The sequence below is a fragment of the Heterodontus francisci genome, chromosome 17 (genome assembly GCF_036365525.1).
Source record: "Heterodontus francisci isolate sHetFra1 chromosome 17, sHetFra1.hap1, whole genome shotgun sequence".
Classification (NCBI taxonomy): Eukaryota; Metazoa; Chordata; class Chondrichthyes; order Heterodontiformes; family Heterodontidae; genus Heterodontus; species Heterodontus francisci.
In genome coordinates this window covers 30140045-30166988 of record NC_090387.1, presented here as the reverse complement: position 1 = coordinate 30166988, position 26944 = coordinate 30140045, and the positions used below count along the sequence as shown (strand labels likewise).

The 26944-nt window shown below is 44.7% G+C and overlaps 1 protein-coding gene across 1 annotated transcript in view; it reads right to left on the bottom strand.

Annotated features, from left to right (window-relative positions):
* The window catches only part of LOC137378580 (early endosome antigen 1), a 1009825-nt gene that overhangs the window by 632213 nt on the left and 350668 nt on the right, over positions 1-26944 (bottom strand). Inside the window, exon 13 of the mRNA XM_068048885.1 lies at positions 1788-2000. Coding sequence (XP_067904986.1) covers positions 1788-2000 — 213 coding nt within the window. The remainder of the gene's footprint in view (positions 1-1787; positions 2001-26944) is intronic.

Genomic DNA, 26944 nt, shown 5'->3' with positions numbered 1-26944 from the left:
CTCCTTTGTTATCTCTTGCCCCACCCCCACTCACTTGCTTATAACCTGTGACTTTTCTAATATTTGTCAGTTCCGAAGAAGGGTCACTGACCCGAAACGTTAACTCTGCTTCTCTTTTCACAGATGCTGCCAGACCTGCTGAGTGGTTCCAGCATTTCTTGTTTTTATTTCAGATTTCCAGCATCCGCAGTATTTTGCTTTTATTTGAGTATTTCCAGCACTTTCTGTTTTCATTTCTGGTACCCCTCCTCTTCTTCTAGGAAGTAAGGGTACAGAGGAATCTGTATACCTTTATTTCCATTACAGAATAATTTGTAATGATAATCCCATTATGTGCTTTCTTTAAGGGGCAATGGGAACTAGCAGCCCTACAGAAAGTTACTGAAAAACAAATAGTAAATAAGAGCAAAAAATTAAAACATTAAATCAGCTAGCTGCGTTCAGGATAACCCAGTATTGAATAAGGGTCTTCAAAAAAGTCTTAGACCCTTTATTTGAAAATGCAAAGGGCCTAACAACGGCTTCAAGCATGGTCCCTGGACACTTGAACACCAATATGGCAAGGGGCATACTTCTGACTTGTAATGAGTGTGCATTTCCTGCCTGCCTGCCATATTTAACTCCCTACCTAACAGCACTGTGGGAACACCATCACCATTTAAACTCACCACCACCTTCTCAATTAAGGATGGGCAATAAATGCTTGCCTTGCCAGCGACACCCACATCCTGGGAATGAATAAAACCAAAGGCTTAGGAGACAATTTAACATCTGAAAAACATGGTCGATTTTCTGGACCAACAATTCCTTTGGTAGACCTCCCATCCCCTACCCTCTGTAAACTTCAGCTTGTCCCTAACACTATTGCCCTTTCCTATTGCATTGTCCCTGTCCTCGATGATCTGGATTGGCATTTAGTACTCAAACATCTCTAATTTAAAATTCTTGTCCCCGTGTTCAAATTCTTTCATGGCCTCAATCCTCCCCATCTCTGTAACCTCCTCCAACTCTACAAGCCCCTTGCCAAGAATGATCCATTCTTCTGATTCTGGCCTCATGCATTTCCCTCTTTCCTTTTGTCCACCATTCACAGCCACACCTTTAACCACCTAGACCTACTGTCTGGAATTTCCCCAAAGCTCCTCCTTCAACCCCTCCATAAAACCCATCTCTTTGACCAAGCTTTTGGTCAACCCCCACTAAAAACTCATTTTTTGGCTCATTGTCCATTTATTTGATTACCTCTCTGTGAAATACTTTGGGGCATTTTTCTACATTAAGGGTACCATGCAAGTTGTTGTGATAAGAATGCTTTACTTCAATACTTCAAGAATTATTTAAGAGACAATGTGGGGATAGGAGCCAGGCAAAGCAATATTGAGCAAACACTCAAAAATATTTTAGTGTCATTCATCATTGTTTACATACAATGAGATTTCAAAGATACCTCAAACCATACAACCTTCTTTTCAACTAATTTCAAGATAGTATTCTAATCTATGGACTCAAGTAAAACAAATTGAGCCATTGGAAAAAGAATAGAAATCAACTTAGTCAATTTCCAACACCATCAACATTTTTGTTGTTGCATTCAAATTATATTTTGAGAAAAACATTATTTTGGAAGTGAAGAATTATCAAGACCCTATTGAACAGTGCTTTTTGAGTGAATACATTTAAATTACATTGCAATTAGGTCAACACAAACAGATACTGTTTCTTCATCTAATTGCTGGATGTCTATTGCAAACATGCCCTTATCAAGACTAATGTGCTGCATCCCTCACCCATAGGTTGGTATCTTGTACTTGTGCGTGAAGTTTGCATATGGTCTCATCTTTTTCATTGAGTTGAGCCTGGGTTTCTGCCAGTTTCTTTGCAATCTCTTCTCTTGTAGATAACAATTCTTTGCATTTTTGTGCTGCCTCAGCAGCAAAAGCTGAATTGGCATTTCGGGAAGACTGCTCAAGATCCTGAATAGTGGCTGTGAGCTTTACAATCTACGATGCAAACAAAAAAATCGCTTGATATATAAATGCTGAGCTCAAATTTAAAATAGTCTTACTATTCTCTTATTCTATAATCTATTATGTCATTTTTACTCAAATTATTTTCTGTTAGCCAAGAAAATAGATATAGATGTTACTGAAGTTCCATTGCCTACCCTGAACATTGAAAACAGCAAAAATGCACACTCCAATGAAGACAATAGGCTGGATTTTGTGGTCAGTGACCAAGCATATCATCATTGATGGTCACTTTACCCAAGCACAGATATAGGGGCTGGCTAACATAAACTAAGTGCAGATAACTCATTAAATAACAATAATAGTACATTAGATCATCCCAACATTCTAAAGAATAGAGGACTGAAATTCTTGGAGAGGACTAACATGATTGATGTTTGGAATTAAAGACAGAAAATGCTGGAAATACTCAGCAGGTCTGTCAGTATATGTGGAGGGAGAAACAGAGTTAACATTTCAGGTGATGACCCTTCACCAGAGCTCCTGCAATGTTATCTATGTTTCTCTCTCCATACATGCTGCCTGACCTGCTGAGTATTTCCAGTATTTTTTGTTTTTATTTTGGAATTGTTTGTTCTTTTTTACAACCCAAATACAGGGATCAAAGTTACTTGGAGAAGAAAACTTTGCAATGCTTGTTTGTAGAGACCAGCAATACGAATGCCAGGAGATGAGTTATCTCTCACGTTTGAGCAAATCTACCACTGGAACAGTGATCATAATACTGTAAGGTTTAGATTAGCTGTGGAAAAAGACAAAGACCTATCTAGAGTAAAAATACTTAACTGCAGGAGGGCCAATTTCAATGGGTTGAGAACTGACCTGTCATGGGTAAATTGAAATGAAAGATTGGCAGGCAAAACTGTAACAGCAAAATGGGTTGCCTTTAAAGAGGAGATTGTTTGGGTACAGTCGAGGTACATTCCCATGAGGAGTAAGATGGGGCATCCAAAGCCAGAGATCCCTGGATGATGAAAGAGATAAAGGGTAAGATGAGGTAGAAAAAAGGTGTATGAGACAGATGTCAGGTTGATAATATAAGAGAGAACCAGGCTGACTACAGGAAGTTCAAAGGGAGAGTGAAAAAGGAAATGAGAGGCAAATCAAGAGTATGAGAAGAGACTGGCAACTAACATAAAGGGGAATCCTAAAGTCTTCCACAGGCATAAAAATAGTAAAGGGTAGTAAGAGGAGAGGTGGGGCCGATTAGGGACAAAAAAAGGGGATCTATGCATGAAGGCAGAGGGCATGGTGAAGTACTAAATGAATACTTTGCATCTGTCTTTACAAAAGCCACAGGAGGTAATTGAGACACTGGATGGGCTAAAAATGAATAAAGAGGAGGTACTGGAAAAGTTGGCTGTACTTAAAGTTGATAAATCACCAGGACTGATGGGATGAATCCAAGGATGATGAGGCAAGTAAGGGCGTAAATCGCAGAGGTACTGGCCATAATCTTCCAATCCTCCTTAGATATGGGGCTATTGCCAGAGGACTGAAGAATTGCAAATGTTACACCCTTGTTCAAAAAAGGGTGCAAGGATAAAGCCAGCAACTACAAGCCAGTCAGTTTAACCACCGTGGTGGGAAAGCTTTTAGAAATGATAATCCAAGACAAAATTAACAGTCACTTGGATAACAGCGGATTAATTAAGGAAGAAAGCCAGCATGGATTTGTTAATAAAGTGCCACATGATCAGCTTGTCAGCAAAGTTGAGGCCCATGGAATAAAAGAGACAAGGGTAGCATGCATACCAAGTTCGCTGAGTGACAGGAAACAGAGAGTAGTGGTGAATGGTTGTTTTTCAGACTGGAGGAAGGTATGTAGTGGGTTCCCCAGGAGTCGGTACTAGGATGGTTACAGCTTCGAAGGAGGCCATTTGACCTGTCGTGTCCATGCCTGCTCTCAGGAAGAGCAGTTCACCTATTCCACATCCTGCCTTTTCTCCATAGCCCTAAAAACTTTATCACTTCAGATAATTCGCCAATTCTCTTTTGAAGGCCTCAATGGAATCTGTCTCGACCACACTCTCAAGCAGTGCATTGGAGATCCTAACCGCTTGCTGTGTAAAAAAGCTTTTCCTCATGTCGCCGTTGCTTCTTTTGCCAATCACCTTAAATTGGTGCCATCTGGTTCTCAATCCTTCTGCCAATGGGAACACTTTCTCCCTATCTACTCTGCAGATTCCTTATGATTTTGAACACCTCTATCAAATCTCCTGTTAATCTTCTCTTCTCCAAGGAGAACAGCTCCAGTTACTCCAATCTATCCATGTAATTGAAGTTCCTCATCCCTAAAACCATTCCATGAATCTTTTCTGCATCCTTTCTAATGCTTTCTGAGTGGAGCCCAGAACTAGACACAATACTCCAGTTGAGGCAAATCAATATTTTATAATGGTTTATCATACCTTCCTTGCTTTTGTACTCTATGCCCCTATTTATAAATCAGAGGATCCCATTTGCTCTAACTTAGGTTTCAACCCTGTCATGTGGCACTTTATCAAATGCCTTTTGAAAGTCCATGTTATCACATCAACCGCATTACGCTCATCAGTCCTCTTTGTTACCTCATCAAAAAACTCAAACAAGTTAGTTAAACACAATTTGCCCTTAACAAGTCAACGTTGGCTCTCCTTAATAAATCCGCAATCATCCAAGTGACTATTAATTTTGCTCCGGATTATCGTTTCTAAAAGGTTTCCCACCACCGAGATTTAGTTGCTGGCTTATCCTTGCACCCTTTTTTGAACAAGGGTGTAACCTTTGCAATTCTCCAGTCCTCTGGCACCAACCCTGTAACTAAGGCGGATTAGAAGATTATGGCCGGTGGCTCCGAAATTACCATCCTTACTTCCCTCAGTATCCTTGGATGCATCTCATCCGTTCCTGGTGATTTATCAACTTTAAGTACTGCCAGACTGTCCAATACCTCCCTTTTTACCAATATTTAGCCCATCCAGTGTGTCAACTACGTCCTCTTTCACTATGACTTGGTCAGCATCTTCTTCCTTGATAAAGTCAGATGCAAAGTTCTCATTTAGTACTTCACTATGCCTCCTGTTCCATGCATACTTCCTCTTTTAGGTCCCTAGTTGGCTCCTCTCCTCCTTTTAACCACCTTTTTACTATTTATATGCCTATAAAATACTTTTGGATTCCCTTTTATGTTAGCTGCCAGTCTCTTCACATACTCTCTCTTTGCTTCACTTATTTGTTTTTTCACTTCCCGTCTGAATCTTCTATATTTTGCTTGGTTCTCAATTGTACTATCCACCTGTCATCTGTGATATGCAACCTTTTCCTGCTTTATCTTACTCCCTATCTCTTTTGTCATCCAGGAAGCCTTGAATTTGTTTGCCCTACCTTTCCCCCTGTTTTTTGACTGTACATGAACTATCTCCTCTATAAAGGCAGTCCACTATTCAGTTACAGTTTTGCCTGCCTAACTTTGATTCCAATTTATCTGGGCCAGATCCGTTCTCACCCCATTGAAGTTGGCCCTCCCCCAATTAATTATTTTTACTGTGCGGATTAGAAGATTATGGCCAGTGGCTCCGAAATTTCCATCCTTACTTCCCTCAGTATCCTTGGATGCATCTCATCCGTTCCTGCTGATTTATCAACGTAAGTACTGCCAGACTGTCCAATACCTCCCTCTTTACCAATATTTAGCCCATCCAGTGTTGCTCCTTCTCCTTTTCCAGAACCAACCTAAACCTTATGATACAATGATCACTGTCCCCTAAATGTTCCCCTGCTGACAACTGATTTACTTGAACCACCTCATTCCCTAGAACCAGATCCAGCAATACCTCCTTCCTCATTGAACTGAAAACATACTGATGTAAAAAATTCTCCTAAACACACTCTAGAAACTCTTGCCCCTCTCTGCCCTTTCCACTATTATTATCCAGGTCTATATTAGAATAATTCAAGTTCCCCCATTATACTACAAATTTGTTCACACTAGTTGGTGGCCTATAGAATACACCCTGAAATGTAATGGTGCCTTTATTGTTTTTTTTTTTTAGCTCTGAGCAAAACGATTCTGTCCGTGACCCCTCTAGTACATCCTCTCGCTCCACCATTGTAATGTTCTCCTTAATGCTGCTACCCCTCCTCGTTTCTTGCCTTCCCTATTTTTCCTGACCACCTTGTATCCAGGAATATTTAGTACCCAGTCCTGCCCTTTTTTTGTGCAGGTCTTCATTATTTCCACAACATCGTATTTCCACGTGGCTATTTGCGCCTGCAGCTCATCAACCTTATTTACCACACTCTGTGCATTCATATATATGCACAGTAAACCTAATTTTGACCTTATTACTTTCCTTCTTACTCTGTCCCACCTAATGCCTTACTATTTCCAACTCCAGTGCCATCTGTCTGTCCCAATTCTCTGTGCACCTTGGTTTTCATCTCTAATATTACCTCCTGGCTTCCTCATGCCTGCCAAGTTATCTTCAATCCTTTCCACCATGGCTTTTCTTAATATAGTATGGATGATTTAGACTTGGGCGTACAGGACACCATTTCACAATTTGCGGATGACACAAAACTTGGAAATATTGTGAACTGTGAGGATAGTGATAAACTTCAAGAGGACATGAACAGGCTGGTGGAATGGGTGGACAAGTGACAGATGCAGAGAAATATGAAGTGCTACATTTCCGCAGGAAAAATGAGCAGCAATGGCTGGAATTTTACGCCTCTCCCCCACCCCCACAGAAGCTGGCCGGTGGTGGGGGTCGTTCCTGATGCCTTCCCGCCCCTGCAGTAATTTTACGAGGAGCGGTGGCAGCAAGAAACGGCCCGCCCATCCCAGGCCAATCAAGGCCCTTAAGTTGCCAATTAACTGCCACTTAAGGGCCTCCTCCCGCTGCTGCTGCTCAGGTCCTCCACGAGGCTGCCAGATTATACTTGGTAGCCACTTTGTGGGCCGGGGGGCACCCCTGATCGGGCACCTTTTGCCCCATGGAGGGCACCCCCCCCCCCCGGTGGCGCTGCTGGGACTGACAGCTGCTGGCCCGCTGATTGGCCAGCAGCTCTCAGTGGGGCGGAAATCCCACCCTAGGCCAATTAAGGGCCTGGGGAGCATAAAATTCTGGCGTTGCTCCCCAGGCCCGGCGGAGGCGGGCATGCACCCAAGTTTTTGGCCAGTGGGTGGGGCCTCCCGCCCAATGTAAAATTCCGGCCAATATCAACTAAATGGAACAATTCTAAAAGGGGTGCAGGGGCAGAGGAACCTGGGGGTATATGTACACAAATCGTTGAAGGTGGCAGGGCAGGTTGTGAAAGTGGTTAAAAGGCATTCAGGACGCTAGGGGCTTTATAAATCGAGGCATAGGGTGCAAATGCAAGGAAGTTAAGAAGAGCCTTTATAAAACACAGATTCAGCCTCAACTGGACCAGTGTGTCTAATTCTGGGCACCACACTTTAGGAAGGATGTGAAGGCTTTTGATTTATGAGAATGGCTCCAGGGATGAGGGAGTTCAGTTATGAGGATATATTGGAGAAGCTGGGGTTGTTCTCTTTAGAGAAGAGAACGTTGAGGGGAGATTTGATAGACGTATTCAAAATTATGAGCGGTCTGGACAGAATAAATCGATAGAAACCGTTCCCTTTGGTGGTGGGGTCGAGAATCAGATGACACAAATTGAAGGCAATTGACACAAGAATCACAGGTGAGTTGAGAAAACATTTTTAAGCAGCATGTGGTTAGTGCCTGGAATGCACTGCCCGAGAAGGTGGTGGAGGCAGATTCAATTGTGGTTTTCAAAAGGGAATTGGATAAGTACCTGAAGATTTAAAAAAATTGCAGGGTTACAGGGAAAGGGCAGTGGAGTGAGACCAGCTGAATTGCTCCTGGAGAGAGACCGCGTGAACTTGATGGGCCAAATGACTTGCTATGTGCTGCAGCCATTCTATGATTCTTGTGGTCTCCTCACACAGAGCTTAAAGAAATTGTTGATTCCACAGTGACCTGGTGGAATTCCAGATTATAGATCTTCTCCACAACACTGGCATTCAAGTAGCCTACAAATAGAAATGTCCAAGTGCTCAAAATAAGAAAAATCCACTCCTGTGGAGTATTAATTCTAAAATTACATTTCTTGTGAAATATTCCTTGGTGTGTGTGTGGTGGGGCAAAGAAAATTGGGCAAGAATGAAAAACCACAGAGATTTAATACCACTGCCTGAATATTTTGCACGTGGTGAAATTTACTGGGGTGGCTGAACCTATTAAAAACATATAACCCACTTAACGAGTAACAGTTATTCCTCAATATATTCTGCTAAATAGAGTGGCAGTTCAGAGCTTTTTTTCCCTTAGTAACAGACTTATGGAATTTGCTAAGGCTCTCCATAGACTTGTCCAACTTAGGGCAAACAAAATTTGTTTCCTTTGAAAAGGAACTTGAATTAAAAAAAACTTTAAAACTTGAATAAAATATCCAATGACAAAGAAACATTAGGAGAATTAAAGCAATGCCCTGAATTAAAATTCTGAAGAAGTTCCATGAATTTATTTTAATAATTTAATCAGAAAATACATGGGAGCAATCAGTAACCATTTATGGTAATGATTATTGGCAACTAACAGATAAAAAGGATACTGAAAGGGGAAAAATGGAGTATATCTTGTATGTGAAGAACACCTGATAATCAATGACTGACAAAGTTACAGGTAACTTTCAAGGCTATTCCAACGAGGTTTATGGCCCAAAATATTAAAAACAATGCTGAACAAGTCATCCAAATGATAAATTAGCACAATTTTACTGTAAAATTTTCTTATGACTTTTTTAATTAGCCAGATATTAACATCTGTTATGGGATGTTACATTTTCAATGAAAGTTGTAGAAAACTATTTGGCAAAATATATGAAAAATAGAGCATGCAGTGTGAAAATCTTTTCCTCAATCTGTGAGGATACCAGGAAATAATTGGGGAGGGGGGTACCAAGGTGATTGAAAAATAATCTTGTTTTTAAAACATAAAAGCAAAGTACTAGCATGTACTTTCTTTTCCACATGTTTACCTCAGTATTCTGTTCCAATTTACAAGCCTTCAGTGTCTCGTTCTCACCTTCAACCTGAGCTAGAAATCTCTTGATATCTGTCAACTAGAATTAAACAGATATAATTAAAATCTATCATACAACTGTATATCAACTGCATCCTTCTCAGAGAAACAAATAGAGATCCCTTGTTTTCCTCCCAACTTCTATTCCCAAATTAACAAAACTGATATGTCTTTTAACTATTTCATATATTGAAGTTTCAATGTTTCAATAACATTGAAACATGTCAACCATCTCACAACTTTGACATCTGCATGGGATTTAATTTCTGCTGACATAGATGTAACATACTGAAAATGTTTCCCAAAATTATTTCATAGTGATCATAGATCAGCAATAATGATAAACAGTTTTCGGGAGGGTGTGCTCTGGCCTACATGTGCTTTAATCTGTAATGGAGAGTGTCATTTAAAAAAATACATAATTAATTAAGGTGATCTTAATTCTTCCACTTCTTCAACAGAATGACAGACAAAAGTTTCAACTCTTTTCAGTTGTGAATTAGTGGCTACACTGACCCCTGGAGAGAGAGTCTGCTTTCTCACAGGGATATCTCTTTGCCAAAAATCTTTTGAAGGAGGATCCAGGTTAAACAGTTGATGAAGAGCAAACCTAGAACTAGGACTGAACTGGAATGCCTAAAACATCCAAATAGTTAGCACATTACCAAGCATGTTGAAGACAGATATCCATTGTATCGCTAATGAAGTTTGCTATCACTGGATGTGACCTGGAATCTGGATATATGATAATGCACTTCTATGTAGAAAATGTGGTAGCTACCATAATTGGTAGAGATGCAAGCAATTGCTTCTGAAGCTCCTCACCTCCATCTGATGAAATTATCAGTGAATGGAGTGTGGCATGTGTCCATGGTGTGGTCAGAATGATGGTGGCAATAAAACACATATTTTATGCAAATCGTGCTTCTCACTATGCTATTTATCATAAATTCTTGGAATCTAATGTCCATCTAGTGATGGCTGAAACATTCACTTCTCAGTTGTCTCTAGCATCCAACTAGCGATTATCCTCATTGACAGGGTTGGGGCAAGAGGGAAGACCTGAAAAGCCACTAATTCACAAGTGATAAAAGTTGAAACTTTTTTCTGTCATTCTGTTGAAGAAGTGGAAGAATTAAGATCACCTTAATTAATTATGTATTTTTCTAAATGACACTCTCCATTACCGGTTAAAGCACATGTATAAGGACATATTTCTATTTAAGTATGATAATCGTGAGCACAGTGAAATGTCTTTTATTCTGAAAAATTTTAAGTTGTGAATTAATTTGCCATAAATGGAAGGAAACAATGTGTTTTAGATTAGAGATACAGCACTGAAACAGGCCCTTCGGCCCACCGAGTCTGTGCCATCAACCACCCATTTATACTAATCCTACACTAATCCCATATTCCTACCAAACATCCCCACCTGTCCCTATATTTCCCTACCACCTACCTATACTAGTGACAATTTATAATGGCCAATTTACCTACCAACCTGCAAGTCTTTTGGCTTGTGGGAGGAAACCCGAGCACCCGGAGGAAACCCACGCAGACACAGGGAGAACTTGCAAACTCCACACAGGCAGTACCCAGAATCGAACCCGGGTCCCTGGAGCTGTGAGGCTGCGGTGCTAACCACTGCGCCGCCCATGTGCTTATTGAACTTACTAGGTATACTCCTGACCATAAACAGCAGTGAAACCAATGCCTTCAGTAAAGATTGAGGGCATAAAAAAATTGGTCCGTGCCATTTTCTGAGCACAGGGGTCCTGACTTGCAAACTGTCTGCACCCATTGCAGCAGAGGTAGGTAGCATGCAAACTTGCTGTTTCCTTATTTACCTGTCTGTAGTGTTGGTCTGAGTGTGGTCCATGCTCCTGGCTGCCTGAGCACTCAGCAGGGGGCACAGCAGCATTCGCAGAGAGCACGTGGTACAGACAGCCTGTTCTTAAAGGCAGTCTATCCCTCTTAAAGGGAAGCTGCACTGAATCACAGGAGGCTGCTGCTGAATGCCATTGCTGCAATTCTGAAGAAAGTGTAGCACCAGGGCAGACAGAGGGCTCCCAGGTTCATGAATGGGGCAGTGGAGGCCTTAATCATGGAGGTGGATATGAAGAGACAGTTCATGGTTCCGCAAGAAGGCCATGAGGGATTGGAAGCAAGGGGCCAGGAAGGTCAATTCCCGATGTCTGGCCCGGAGGACCTGGCAGCAGTGCAACATAAAGTCGAATGACCTCATCTGGGTAGTCAAAGTTACTGACATCTCCTACCCACTCATACTATTTAATGCACCACACCGCTATGACTCACCCATTAGCACTCCCTGGCACTCAGGACTCATGACAAACATCCAGATACTGCACCTTACGCTCAAACACATTCTAATGATGCCAGACTCACACCCAACTCCTGCTGATCCTACATATTTACAGCTATTCAACTATGGCAGGAACATCACCCAAACATAGTTCAACACAATCACTGACATTCTGCCCTCTCTTGCAGGGCAAGGTGGCACACAATATAAGGGCGCATAACAGAACCAATGGGGGACAAGAACGCCAGTATCTCCTGAGCCTCACACAGGAGATAGTCTTCCACACCATGGTGCGGCTATGACACAGCACATGGCATCGGCATCGCCCAGACGTGAGGATGATGGTACGTTTGTGCATTATGCCCCTTCTCAACCCTCATGCTACTATCTGGCATGATGAGCAAGCTGGCAGGGAGAAAGGATAGTTTGTGTGCCAGAACACCAGAGGGCAAGGCCACAGATGAGTTCTGCTACAGGGAACTCAGATGAGGACCTCGATGGGCCAATATACAGGAGGACGCACAGCGCGATGCTGGATGCATTGGCTGGCTTACCAGACAGCATCCTGACACTGTCAAGGAGCATAAAGGAGTAAAGCTCCAACTTGGCAGAGGCATCACACAGAGCTTACCCTCTCCGCAGCCTATGCTCCATATCCCTGTCATACTGCAGACCCAGAAACACAGCAACTGCAGCCCCTGTGCCTGTTGCAGCCTTTGTGTGCAGCGGTCATCTAATCCACTGTCCTCCCGTGAGGATGCAGAAACACTCCCTGCCAAGTCCAGGAACTCACCACAACACCTCCAAAAACACTCCACTGTACTTCCAGAGACCTTGCAATAGCAGAGGTTCTTCTAAATAACTTTACCTACAAGTTGTTTGCCAGGCTCTTTAAATAACGCTGGTGCTGGGTTCCAACTGCAGCTGCACGCATATTCTTTGGTGAACGTATGAACGTACATACGAATTAGGAGCAGGAGCAGGCCACTCGAACCCTCGAGCTTGCTCCTCCATTCAACAAGATCATGGCTGATCTGATTGTAACCTCAACTCCACATTCCCGCCTGGCCCCAATAACCTTTCATCCTCTTGCTTATCAAGAATCCACCTATCTCTGCCTTAAAAATATTCAAAGACTCTGTTTTCACTGCCTTTTGAAGAAGAGACTTCCAAAGACTCACGACCCTCTGAGAAAACATTTCTCCTCTGTCTTAAATGGGCGACTCCTTATTTTTAAACAGTGACCCCTAGTTCTAGATTCTCCCGAACAGGAAACATCCTTTCCACATCCACCCTGTCAAGACCCCTCAGAATCTTTTATGTTTCAATCAAGTCACCTCTTACTCTTCTAAATTCCAGCAGATACAAGCCTAGCCTGTCCAACCTTTCCTCATAAGACAACCCGCCCATTCCAGGTATTAGTCTAGTAAACCTTCTCTGAACTGCTTCCAACACATTTACATCCTTCCTTAAATAAGGAGGCCAATACTGTACACAGTACTCCAGAGGTGGTCTCACCAATGCCTTGCATAACCTCCCTACTTCTGTATTCAATTCCCCTCACAATAAATGATAATATTCTAATAGCTTTCCTAATTACTTGCTGTACTTGCATACCAACCTTTTGCGATTCATGCAGTAGGACAACCAGATCCCTCAGCACCTCAGAGCTCTGCAATCTCTCACCATTTAGATAATATGCTTCTTTTTTATTCTTCCTGCCAAAATGGACAATTTCATATTTTCCTCCATTATACTCCATTTGCCAGATCTTTGCCCACTCACTTAACCTATCTATATCCTTTTAAACCATCATGTCCTCTTCATAACTTACTTTCCTACTTATCTTTGTGTCATCAGCAAATTTAGCAACCATACCTTTGGTCCTTTCATTCAAGTCATTTATATAAATTGTAAAAAGTTGAGGCCCCAGCACAGATCCTTGTGGAACACCACTCGTTACTTCTTGCCAACCAGAAATTGACCCATTTATGCCTACTCTCTGTTTCCTGTTAGCTCATCAATCTTCTATCCATGTCAAAATGTTACCCCCTACACCATGAGCTTTTATTTTCCACAATAATATTTGATGTGGCACCTTATCAAATGCCTTCTGGAAATCTAAGTGTAGTACATCCACCGGTTCCCCTTTATTCACAGCACACGTTACTTCTTCAAAGAACTCCAATATATTGGTTAAACATGATTTTCCTTTCACAAAACCATGTTGACTCTCCCTGATTACCTTGAATTTTTCTAAATGCCCTGCTATAATATCTTCTCACATTTTCCTTATGACAGCTGTTAAGCTAATTGGCCTGTAGTTTCCTGTTTCCTGTCCCCCTCCCTTTTTGAATAAAGGAGTTACATTGGCTATTTTCCAATCTAATGGAACCGTCCCAAATCTAAGGAATTTTGGAAAATTAAAACCGACGCATCAACTATCTCACTAGCCACTTCTTTTAAGACCCTAGGACGAAGTCCATCAGGACCCAGGGACTTGTCAGCCCGCAGCGCCAACAATTTGCTCAGTACCATTTCCCTGGTGATTATTTTCTTGAGTTCCTCCCTCTGTTCCATTTCATGATTTACAGTTATTTCTGGGATGTTACTTGTATCCCCTATGGTGAAGACAGATACAAAATAGCTGTTACATTCATCTGTCATCTCCTTATTTTCCGTTATTAATTCCCCAGACTCACTTTCCATAGGACCAACGCTCACTTTGTTAACTCTTTTCTTTTTTAAATATCTTTTATATTTCCAACCAGCTTTATCTCATACTCTAATTTTTCCCTCCTTATTCATCTTGAAGTCAATCTTTGCTGCTTTTTATATTCTGTCCAATCTTCTGACCTGCCACCCATCTCTGTTCAATTATATGCTTTTTCTTTAAGTTTGATACTATCTTTAACTTTATTAGTTAACCACAAATGGTGGGTTCGCCCTTTGGAATTTTTCTTTCGCATTGCAATGTATCAATTCTGTGTATTCTGAAATATCCCCTTAAATGTCTGCCACTGCATCTCTATTAACCTATCCCTTAACCTACTTTGCCAGTTCAATTTTGCTAGCTCTGCTTTCATGCCCTCATAATTGCCATTATTTCACTTTAAAATACTAGTCTTAGACCCACTCTTCTCTCCCTCAAACTGAATGTAAAATTCAAGTGACAAGCCAATATGTTGAATGGACGTGCGTGGTCCAAGGTCACAAAAAGAGCATCAAACCAGCCAGTAGGGCTGAGTGATGTCATGACAGCACCAGTGCAGAGGCTTCCGGTACACGCTGGACTTTTAAAGAATCATGCTTTGCTTTCTGATATTTTAAAGTTGCGCACGATCAAGTATTAATATCAAGGTGTCTGTCAAGTATAAATGAAAGCAGATCATTTTTGACATACTACTTAACATTCTGACATACTCAACAAGCAAGCACCCATCCCAGCACGGAGTGTCACTTGGGCCGCGCCAGAAGCAGATGGATGTACAGTGCACCCCTCTCAGAGGGTCTCCAGCTTCTGTAGCGCCATCTCCAGTGGTGCTATGGATCCAAATTTCGCAATCTACACCCAAAACAAATCTGTAATTTACACTTATTTCAGACTGGTTATTTTGGGAAGAGATTTAAAAATTGTGGGATAACATGGGAGTAATTTTAATCTAACTTGGTAGGCGGGAAACCCACAGGATTGGGGGGGAACGTCGATTTTACACGCCGTCAATATTACTTTCTGTTGACTTCAATGGAGAGTAACATTGGGCAGGGTGTAAAACCAGTGCTGCAACAGGTCTTCCAATTTCCAAATAAGATTACCTTAAAATTGTCCTCTATATCTTTAAGCTGTCTTAACATGTTGCCTTTGCTCTAAACACTAATCTTGCTCGATCTTCCTCCATTAAATATCTGTCTTTCACTTGACATGTAGCTTAATCAGCCAGTTGCTCATATTGCAAAATTTTTATTGTGAAACACAAGAGGTTGGATTTTACCAGCCCTCTGGGGACGTTTGTGAGGCAGGGAGACCCCGTAAAATAGACGGCCCTCCCACCCAGAGGCCAATTGAGCCACTTAAGTGGCCAATTAAGGGCCTCTTCCTGCTGTTGCTGCCATTTTACCAGTGGCGGAGAGGCCCTCTGCCACATGGGGAGACTGCCAGGTAAACCCTGGTGATCTCCCAGCAGACTCATGGGGGTGGAGGAGGGCTTCCTATTCAGGCAATCTTTGGTCTATGGAGGGGCCCCTGGCAGCAATGGCCACAACCACAAAGCATTCCCCTCCCCCCCCCATGCAACAACTGCCTCACTGGGGCCTGCCTGACTAGCCCCAGCGCCCCCAGACCCCACTTATCTGATTGTGAGTTCACTGTCAGATTTAAAATAATGGGTAAGAGAAACAAAAGCGACATGAGGAAAAACTTTTTCATGCAGTGAGTGGTCAAGGTCTGGAATGTGCTGCCGGAGAGTGCGGTGAAGGCAGATTCAATTGGAGCATTCAAAAGGAAATTAGACTGTTCTATGAAAAGGAAGAATGTGCAGGGTTACGGGGAGAAGGCGGGGGGAATGGCACTGGGTGAATTGCTCGTTTGGCGAGCCGGTGCAGACACAATGAGCCAAATGGCCTCCTTCTGTGCTGTAACAATTCTGTGATTCTGTCCATCCATTGCATCCTCTTCTTCCAGACACAGTACCAGCAGTGGCCACCGCTCCCAGTGGCGCTGCTGAGTTGCTGGCCCTCCGATTGACATGGGCTGGAATTTTGTATTGCGGTGGAGGCCTATCCAATGGCTAAAAAGGGAAGAGCCCGCCTCTTCCAGGCCTGGAAGCCAAGCTGTAATTTTACATGGCCCAGACCCTTAATTAGCCTCGGTCGGGACTTCTGCCCCTCTGCCGGCAGCTCCCCAGTCCCAGCAGCACCACTGAGAGTTATGGCCACTGCTAGGACTGCACCTAGTGAGAGGAGCAACATGGATGCCACCCCAAAAAGGGTGAGTGGGGTTTTGGGCCTCACCGGGGACAACTGGCTGGCCCCCAGCGAGGGGGGGAGGGGTGTCAATCAAGAGGGCAGGGGGAAGTGTTCCAGTGGGGCTGGCTTGTGCCGCTGTGGGGGGTCTCCATGGGGCACATGGTGCTCAATCAGGAGGGCCACCCCCGAGCTTGCAAGGAGGCCACCAGGTTCAACTGGGAGCAGCAGCAGGAGGAGTCCCTTAAGTGGCAATTAATTGGCCAGTTAAGGGCCTCAATTGGCCTGGTGGCGGGCGAGCTGTTTGCCACCTTCCCTGCTGCTGGTAAAATGGCAGTGGAGCGGGTAGGCGACAGGTACGGCACACCTTTGCATGATTTTACGCCCCCCGACCGGCCTCCCAGCCCGCTCCCAGCGGTGGGGGGTTGGGGGAGCTTTAAAAGTCTGGCCATGGAGACAGATAACCACAAGATGTGGCCCTGGGTCCTGCAGACTGCCGTAGCAGGGTTGCATCCTGCTTTCTGGCCCATTGACGGGACCCCCCGCACCCCCCCCACCCACAATGCCTAAATCCAGCCCAAGATTTTATTATGAAATAGTTTCACTAAATATTTTTTAATAACCTGCATATTTAACATTGTAATGATAACCCCCAGAATATAAATCAATGTGCTGAATTTTGTGGCAGGGCCCAATGTCACGCCATCGCTTGGGCAGAGGGGCAGACTGGGAATTGGTATTCTGTGGTGACTGGCCAATTATCTGCTGAGAGGCGGAGGAGGCGTCCAGTAAGGAGGCAGTGGTGGCGTGCGGTCATGCTGCTGGAAGCACTGGCGCCATATTTAAAGGGCTGCCAGAACTCAGTAAAATCAATCTAACCAAAAGAAGCCTTAGCAGAAGATATGAGAAAGAAGACCTACCAAGGAATAGCAGTGGGAAGATCTCAGATGGCCCCACAGTTTAGCGTTGCCTCCCTGCAGTTCTCCTCCAGGCTGCTCAGCCAAGGCAGGAGGCCCTCTACCCCCAGGACAGGAGAAGGAGATCTGCCGGCCAGAGCAAGCAAGCCTGGACACAGATTGCAGAGGAGGCCAGCTGACATAGTGTCGTCCCTCAAACCTGGCTGCAGTGCCACAAGCGGTTTAATGACCTCATATGATCCGCCAAGATGAGTGCACCACACATTGCTTTCTTTAGAGGCTTACATGTGGTCATGCATGAGTCTGGGCTTGCCAGAAAAGGAATGCCAACCCAATCAGTGGCAATTCGGCCAGGCAGCAGCATTGCCTGTTTTAGACATGGCAGCATCCCGGTAAATGGCCCAGTCTGTCAGAGTTGACTCCTGCAATGCTGCTTCTGAGTGACTGCATGCAGGAGGCATTCCTGTAACACCATCATGGGCAGTCCGATGGCCACCAGCATAAGTGTTGTTCATGTCTTTGTGGGGCGACTAACAATGGCCATCTATGTTCTTGCAGGAGAATACTGTCCACAATGCCAAGGAAAGGATGAAGACCAGCAGTGGCATCCTTTATTTCACAATCTTGACCCCCATGGAGGAGGAGACTCTTGAACTTGGAGACAGGAGTGGAGACACAAGAGTGTGAGTGGCCAAATGGATTGGAACAAGATAGCCTCTGGCGAACACAAGGCATAGTGCTCATGTGTCCAACACAGGTCACATGGAACTCCACACTGGGAGTCGTCTAAAGGATGGAATGCGCATTATCCTCGAATTAATCTTCTCTCTCATGCAGGTCAAAGACATGAGCAGATAGTTCCAGAGATCGGGGGACAGCTGTCCACCTCTGAGGAGGAGGAGGGAGCCACAGAGGACGTACCGTCATATCATTTCCCTGCACCTTCCACCAGCGCAGATATTCACTCATCAGCGGGTATCTGCTAGCAAGTAGTTCTGGGATCACAATCTGGTGGGTACAGCACAGACGCGTCTGAGCAGCTGATGGAGGCTGTGACAACCAAAACCACCGACACTTGGAGGACTGTGGGAGGGCCCGGCGTTGCTGAGCCTCAGGCTGATGACATGCCTCTGGAGTCGTCAGCAAGGTGGCAGATGCTGGAGCTAGAGTGAGGTGAGGGAACATCTAGCAGAGCTTCCTAGCACAGATAATAGTGTCCATCCAGTCCATGAGTGTCACCATTGTCTCTGCCGTGTGCGCACTTGGCTTCTTCCATCGAAAAAGTGGTAACCCTCAAGGACAGCCATATCCAGTAAACCACCCAATGGATGCTGGAGATGTGTGCAGACCTGCATGCCATCATCAACTCCATGAGCTTTGTGCAGCAATGGCTGGGTTGAATAGCAGTGGGCAAGGGGGGGGGGGGGCGGGAGGGGGGTGACAAAGCGCCTGGACTCACCACCAGGTCCTCACTCTCCTCCAGGTGAGCAAGGGGGTGCAGGTGTACCGTGAAAGGGTAGAGGAGCGGCTGCCTGATGCATCTGGGGGCTCCTCTCAGGGTGTTCCTGGTGTAAGCAGCAGCTCTTCAGCCCCTTTCTTCAATGACGCAAGTGCCTCACTTAGTCGCAATGGCAGAGGAGACTCCTGCACTTGTGTGGGAGACCCTCAATATGCCAGGGTCCTTCAGGCAGTCAGAGGACAACAACCAAAGTCATCCAAAGCCACGGGGCAGCAAGATCAGCAGCCTGCCTCCACCTCAGCTGACAGTGCAGGGGGAACACAACATAGAAGCACACCTACGAAATTTAAGAAGAGCACCTATCTGTAGTCGAGGATCACGGGTTTATATTTTGTTAAAGCATGCTGCCTTGCAATTTATTGTTCACCAATAAATGTGTGATGTGACAAAGCAAGAGGTATCCTTACATTTCTGGCAGATCGCTGGGACTTTAGGACTACCCTGGCTCCGTCAAAGGGTGCGATGAGTGGGACAACACCATGTGAGGTCGATGCATTCCCCATGCCGCAGTCTAATGTCTTACTGGGTGCAGGTAAATAGCAAGGCCAATGAAGGAAGTGGCAACAGGGCAGCACAGTGCTAAAGCTTTGTTGAATTGTAAGGATGTGTTATTAATGATCATGTGAAACATGTCTGTATTAGTGCCTCCTGAGACTCCCTTGCACATATCTCATGGCACCTTGCCTGCGGTCCCTGGAGTTCTTCAGCATCCTGCGCCTGGTCAGCACCTTCCTCCAATTCCTCATTGTCAGAGGAGGCATTACGCTTCACAATATCCTCATTGTTCAAATGCTGTCCCATCTGTAGTGCCAGATTGTGCAGTGCACAGCACACCATCACGATATACGAGACTCTTGCTGGGGCATACCGAAGGGCTCCACCAGATCTATCCAGGCATGTGATCAGCATCTTCAGAAGCCCTATGACCTGCTCGATGGTTGTGCGAGATGTTCCGTGGCAGGTGTTGTACCACTCCTCTGCAGCAGTACCAGGGTTTCCCACAGGCGTCAGTAGCCACGTCTTCAGGCCTCGTCACCCAGTATCCATTCTTGAAGGTGCGCGAGGTGTCTGATAAGGTCTGCCACCTGGGACTGCCTTAGTAAGTAGGTATCGTGGCTGCTTCCCAGGAACCATGCACACACCTGCAGGAAGTGTTTGCGGTGGTCACAGACTAGATTTGCATTGAGTGAGTGGAAGCCCTTCCTGTTGATGAAGGCTGCAGCGTGGTCAGTGGGCGCCTTTATGACCACATGCTTGCAGTCGATGACATCCTGCACCTGGAGGAACTCAGCAATGGCCCACTCAGATATAAAAACAGAAAATGCTGGAAATACTCAGCAGGCCTGGCAGAATTTGTGGACAGAGAAGCAGAATTAACATTTCAGGTCTGTGATCTTTCATCATAACTGGCAAAGGTTAGAAATGTAATAGATTTTAAGCAAGTGAAGTAGGGCTGGGGGGAAGAGAACAAAAGGGAGGTGTGTGATAAGACAGAGGGCAGGAGAGATTAAATGATAAAGATGTCATGGTACAAAGGCAAAAGAAATGCTAATGGTGTGGTGAAAGATAAAGCATTAGTCCAGAGAGAGTCCTAATGACAGAATAATGGACAGCTTTGTCCAAAAGCACAAACATCACTTGCTTAAAACCTACTACATTTCTAACCTTTGTCATTTCCGATGTAAGGTCACAGACCTGCAACATTCACTCTGCTTCTCTCTCCACAGATGCTGCCAGACCTGCTTGAGTATTTTCAGCATTTTCCGTTTTTATTTCAGATTTCCAGCATCCACAGTATTTTGCTTTTATTTTATTGGCCCACTCAGCCTGACTATCCGGATCGATGCCAAAGAGCACGTACTGTCTCGCCCTCTAGAAGATGGCATAGGTTACCATCTTGATGCAATGATGAGCCGCAGACTGAGAGATCCCACGGGTAACTCCAGTGAATCCCTGTGATGATCCTGAGGCATAGAAATTCAGCACCACGGTGACCTTCTGTGCCATTGACATTAGGTGGCCACTACTTTCCATGGGGCTCAGCTTGCCCTCCATCATGGCACACAGCTCTGTGATGGTCTCCTTGGAGAGGCGGAATCTTTGACGAACTGTGCTTCGACATTCGAAGGTAGCTGAGCCTCAGTCTTCTTAGCACAGGAGGCTAGTTGTGTTCCCTCTGTGCCCTTCTCCTGTGTTCCCCCCATCTCCAGTGAGAGGCAATTTTTCATCTTCTCTCGACTGACAGTGCCAATGCCTATACTGTTCCATCCTCCCTGCCATGCCAGGCTAAGATTCACAATGGCTGCCATCCAGAACCAGAACTGACATTCTGCTAAATCACCACCTTCTTAGCCCTGTGGTTCCTGTGCATTACTGGAAAAAATCTGAAAATCCCAATAAACTTGAAGCTGATTGCCTGTTTAAAAGGCTTAATTACCTTCCCGCCGCATGTGTGAGGTCCTCCCACCATGCCAGCTGCCCCTTGGAATATCTGGTTCCGTCGTGAAAATGTCGGGCTTCCATTCATCCTGAGATTCCGATCCCTCCCACCTCCCAGCCTAACCCCAATGGGCTGGGAAAATTCAGCCTGATGGTGAAAACGATCAATGATTTCAAAAGGAAATTGGATGGGCACTTGAAGGAAATAAACCTGCAGGGCTATGGAGCTCGAGGGTGGTAGTGGAACTGACTGGGTTACTCCACGGAGAGCCAGCATGAACCCGATGGGCTGAATGGCCACCTTATGTACTATAAATGATTCTATTACAACAGAAGCAAATGCTGTACTTTGTAGCATAGTATTAACTGTTTTGACATTCTTCAAGATGTAAAGGAAAACAAATTCTAAATTTTGGGCGACTTAGACAATAGATTATTATGACACAAAACTGGTGGGAATGTAAGTTGTGAGAAGGATGCAAGGAGGCTACAAGGGGACTTGGACGGGCTAAGTGAAAGGGCAAGAACATAGCAGATGGACTTTAATGTGAATAAGTGTGAAGTTATCCACTTTGGTAGGAAAAAACAGAAAGACAAGAGTATTTCTTAAATGGTGAGAGTTTGGGAAGTGTTGATGTCCAAAGGGACCTAGGTGTTCTTTTTCAGGAGTCACTAAAAGCTAGCATACAGGTGCAGCAAACAATTAGGAAGGCAAATGGTATGTTGCCCTTCATCGCAAGGAGATTTGAATACAGGAGCAAAAATGTCTTGCTGCAATTGTATAGAGCCTTGGTGAGACCACAACTGGAGTATTGTGTACAGTGTTGATCTCCCTATCTAAGGAAGGATATACTTGCCATAGAGGGAGTGCAACGAAGGTTCACCAGACTAATCTCTGGGATGGCAGGATTGTCTTATGAGGAGACATTGAGGAAACTGGGCTTGTATTCGCTAGAGTTTCAAAGAATGAGAAATGATCTCATTGAAACTTACAAATATTTTACAGGGCATGACAGGGTAGATGTAGAAAGGATGTCTCCCCTGGCTGGTGAGTCTAGAACCAGGGGACATGGTCTCAGAATAAGGGGTAGGCCATTTAAGACTGAGATGAGGAATTTCTTCACTCAGAGGGTGGTGAATCTTCGGAACTCTATACCCCAGAGAACCTTGGAAGCTCACTATTGAGCATGTTCAAGACAGAAATCGATAGATTTCTGGATACTAATGACATAAAGGGATATGGGCATAGCATGGGAAAGTAGTGTTGAGGAAATGATCAGCCATGATCTAATTGAATGGTGGAGCAGGCTTGACACGCTGAATGGCCTGCTCCTGCTCCTATGTTCCAATTATAGCTGCTAAGTGAACATTTGGGAGACAAATTTTGACCCAAACCATATACATTATCAAAGATTACTGCAACCCACAGGAACTATATATTCATTTTCAGGTACTAACCTAGAAGAAAAGTGGGGAAGTAATTATCAAAATATTGGGAACACTGAGGCAATTTTATGTAACATTAAAATATAGACAATATTTGCTTTGTGCCTACAGATTGGCAAGTTTAATCGAGCATGCAGTTTTGGTGCTGTGTTCTTGGTCCAGTCAGTGCTGGATAGTGTGCCTGGAGCTATCCTGAATTTCAACCTTATTCAATCATCTCCTGTCACCTCTAGGAATCATTTTATATTTAATAGCAAATTATAAGTTTAGTTTTCATTCCCCTATTTTTTCCTAATATTTTATATCAACTAGTTGCAGCTAATAACCAGATTCCACAGCCTTGCTTTGGAGATGATCTAAAGTAGGAGCAAACTGCTGTCTATGGCAACAACATGATCTGTTACTAAAAGACGCTTTAGAAGTTGATATTTGATATTAAGAAAGCATTTATTAAATAATCTAAGTGATTATAGAATTAGTTTGCATGAGGGAAATTTAATTTTGGTGTCAATCACTACTCTAAAGCAACCAGAAATTCGGCATCACTGTATTAAAGTAAAGCTCAAATGGTCACTATAGCAAACCATAGTGCTTTTTGAATAAAAATAATCAAATATTCACTATTTAGTTTTACACAGTTTATGTGCCTCAGAACAGTATGTTATATTGGCTTGTTACCTCTTATATGTGGAACGTGGAATTTATTGCACATGTATGTGAGATGACAATTTGACTGTAATGACTTTCTCATGAGCCACTTCAATTGCATGCAACTACTTGTTTCAAGCATTCTGGATCATCAAAAACACAAAAAGTAATCAAAATTAAGTTACACAAACGATCCAGAAACACAACTTCTAAAACCTTCAAAAATATAAACACTATCCAACCTAATTAGATCAAAATAAAATGGTCACAAAATTCAGCTCCATAGTGCCCAATCTTTCAGTGCTATGAGTGACATTTTGCCTCTAAGATGGCATTCACAGTACACACACATCTTTCCCTGCTGTATGCCATTTTGGTGAGTGTGTTAGTGTGCGTGAAGGGAGCATCCACCAGATGAATGCAGAGCAGGCAGATTGTGACATCACTGCGTAAAATGATTTGACACCAGCACTGCCAATTTGGAGCTCTACGCTCCAGCGCAACCCCTTAAACTCGCACAAGGGGCGGCACAGTGGCGCAGCGGTTAGCACCGCAGCCTCACAGCTCCAGCGACCTGGGTTCAGTTCTGGGTACCACCTGTGCGGAGTTTGCAAGTTCTCTCTGTGACTGCATGGGTTTCCACCAAGTGCTCCAGTTTCCTCCCACAGCCAAAGACTTGCAGGTTGATAGGTAAATTGGCCATTGTAAATTGCCCCTAGTGTAGGTAGGTGGTATGAGAATGGTGGGGATGTGGTAGGGAATATGGGATTAATGTAAGATTAGTATAAATGGGTGGTTGTTGGTCGGCACAGACTCGGTGGGCTGAAGGGCCTCTTTCAGTGCTGTATCTCCAAATAAAAAATGAGCTAACATGCGTTCAGCAGCAGGAAGGACCCCCAAACAGTGCTATTTAAAAGGATCATCAACGACTTTCAGGTTATTTGCTGGTTGATTTCTACTGGCTCTTGTTGTGATTGTAGGGTACGTGGTGGCGTAGTGGTATTATCACTGGATTAGTAGCCCAGAGACCCAGGGTATTTCTCTGGGGACATGGGTTCGAATCCCACCACAGCAGAAGGTGGAATTTGAATTTAATTAATTAATCTGGAATTAAAAGCTAGTCGAATGATGGCCATGAAACCATTGTCAATTGTTGTAAAAACCCATCTGGTTCATGAATGTCCTTTAGGGAAGGAAATCTGTTGTCCTTACCTGGTCTGGCCTAAATGTGACTCCAGACCCACAGCAATGTGGTTAACTCTTACATGCCCTCTGAAATGGCCTAGCAAGCCACTCAGTTGTACCTAACCGCCACGAAGTCAATAAAAAAAAGGAATGAAACCGGACGGACCACCCAGCATCAACCTAGGCACCGGAAACGACAACGGAAAACCCAGACCCGTCGACCCTGCAAAGTCCTCCTTCCTAACCCCTGGGGGCTTGTGCCAAAGTTGGGAGAGCTGTCCCACAGACTAGTCAAGCAACAGCCTGACATAGTCATACTCACGGAATCATACCTTACAGACAATGTCCCAGACACTGCCATCACCATCCCTGGGTATGTCCTATCCCACCGGCAGGACAGACCCACCAGAGGTGGTGGCACAGTGGTATACAGTAGGGAGGGAGTTTCCCTGGGAGTCCTCAACATCGACTCCAGACCCCATGAAGTCTCAAGGCATCAGGTCAAACATGGGCAAGGTAACCTCCTACTGATTACCACCTACCGCCCTCCCTCAGCTGATGACTCAGTACTCCTCCAAATTGAACACCACTTGGAGGAAGCACTGAGGGTGGCAAGGGCACAAAATGTACTCTGGGTGGGGGACTCCAATGTCCATCACCAAGAGTGGCTCGGAAGCACCACTACTGACCGACCTGGCCGAGTCCGAAAGGACAAAGCTGCTAGACTGGGTCTGCGGCAGGTGGTGGGGGAACCAACACGAGGGAAAAACATACTTGACCTCGTCCTCACCAATCTGCCTGCTGCAGATGCTTCTGTCCATGACTGTATTGGTAGGAGTGACCAACGCACAGTCCTTGCGGAGATGAAGTCCCGCCTTCACATTGATGATACCGTCCATCGTGTTGTGTGGCACTATCACTGAGCTAAATGGGATAGATCTCGAACAGATCTAGCAATGCAAAACTGGGCATCCATGAGGCGCTGTGGGCCATCAGCAGCAGCAGAATTGTACTCAACCACAATCTGTAACCTCATGGCCTGGCATATTCCCCACTCTACCATTACCATCAAGCCAGGAGACCAACACTGGTTCAATGAAGAGTGCAGGAGGGCATGCCAGGAGCAGCACCAGGCATACCTAAAAATGAAATGTCAACCTGGTGAAGCTACAACACAGGACTATCTGCGTGCCAAACTGCGTAAGCTGCATGCCATAGACAGAGCTAAGCGATCCCAGAACCAACGGATCACATCTAATCTCTGCAGTCCTGCCACATCCAGCCGTGAATGGTGGTGGACAATTAAACAACTAACCGGAGGAGGTGGCTCCACAAATATCCCCATCCGCAATGATGGGGGAGCCCAGCACATCAGTGCGAAAGATAAAGCTCAAGCATTTGCAACAATCTTCAGCCAGAAGTGCCGAGTTGATGATCCATCTCGGCCTCCTCCTGATGTCCCCAGCATCACAGATGCCAGACTTCAGCCAATTCAATTCACTCCGTGTGATATCAAGAAACGACCGAAGGCACTGCATACTGCAAAAGCTATGGGCCCTGACAATATTCCGGCAATACTACTGAAGACCTGTGCTCCAGAACTTGCCGCGCCCCTAGCCAAGCTGTTCCAGTACAGCTACAACACAGGCATCTCCCCTGCAATGTGGAAAATTGCCCAGGTATGTCCTGTACACAAAAAGCAGGACAAGTCCAAGCCGGCCAATTACCGCCCCATCAGCCTACTCTCAATCATCAGTAAAGTGATAGAAGGTGTCATCAAAAGTGCCATCAAGCGGCACCTGCTTAGCAATAACCTGTTCAGTGATGCTCAGTTTGGGTTCCGCCAGGGCCACTCAGCTCCTGACCTCATTACAGCCTTGGTTCAAACATGGACACAAGACCTGAACTCAAGAGGTGAGGTGAGAGTGACTGCCCCTGACATCAAGGCAGCATTTGACCGAGTATGGCATCAAGGAGCCCTAGCAAACTGAGGTCAATGGGAATCAGGGGGAAAACCCTCCGCTGGCTGGAGTCATTGCTAGCGCAAAGATGGTTGTGGTTATTGGAGGTCAATCATCTGAGCTCCAGGTCATCACTGCAGGAGTTCCTCAGGGTAGTGTCCTAGGCCCAACCATCTTCAGCTGCTTCATCAATGACCTTCCTTCAATCATAAGGTCAGAAGTGAGGATGTTCGCTGATGATTGCACAATGTTCAGCACCATTCGTGACTCCTCAGATACTGAAGCAGTCCGTGTAGAAATGCAGCAAGACCTGGACAATATCCAGGCTTGGGCTGATAAGTGGCAAGTAACATTCGCGCCACTCAAGTGCCAGGCAATGACCATCTCCAACAAGAGAGAATCTAACCATCTCCCCTTGACATTCAA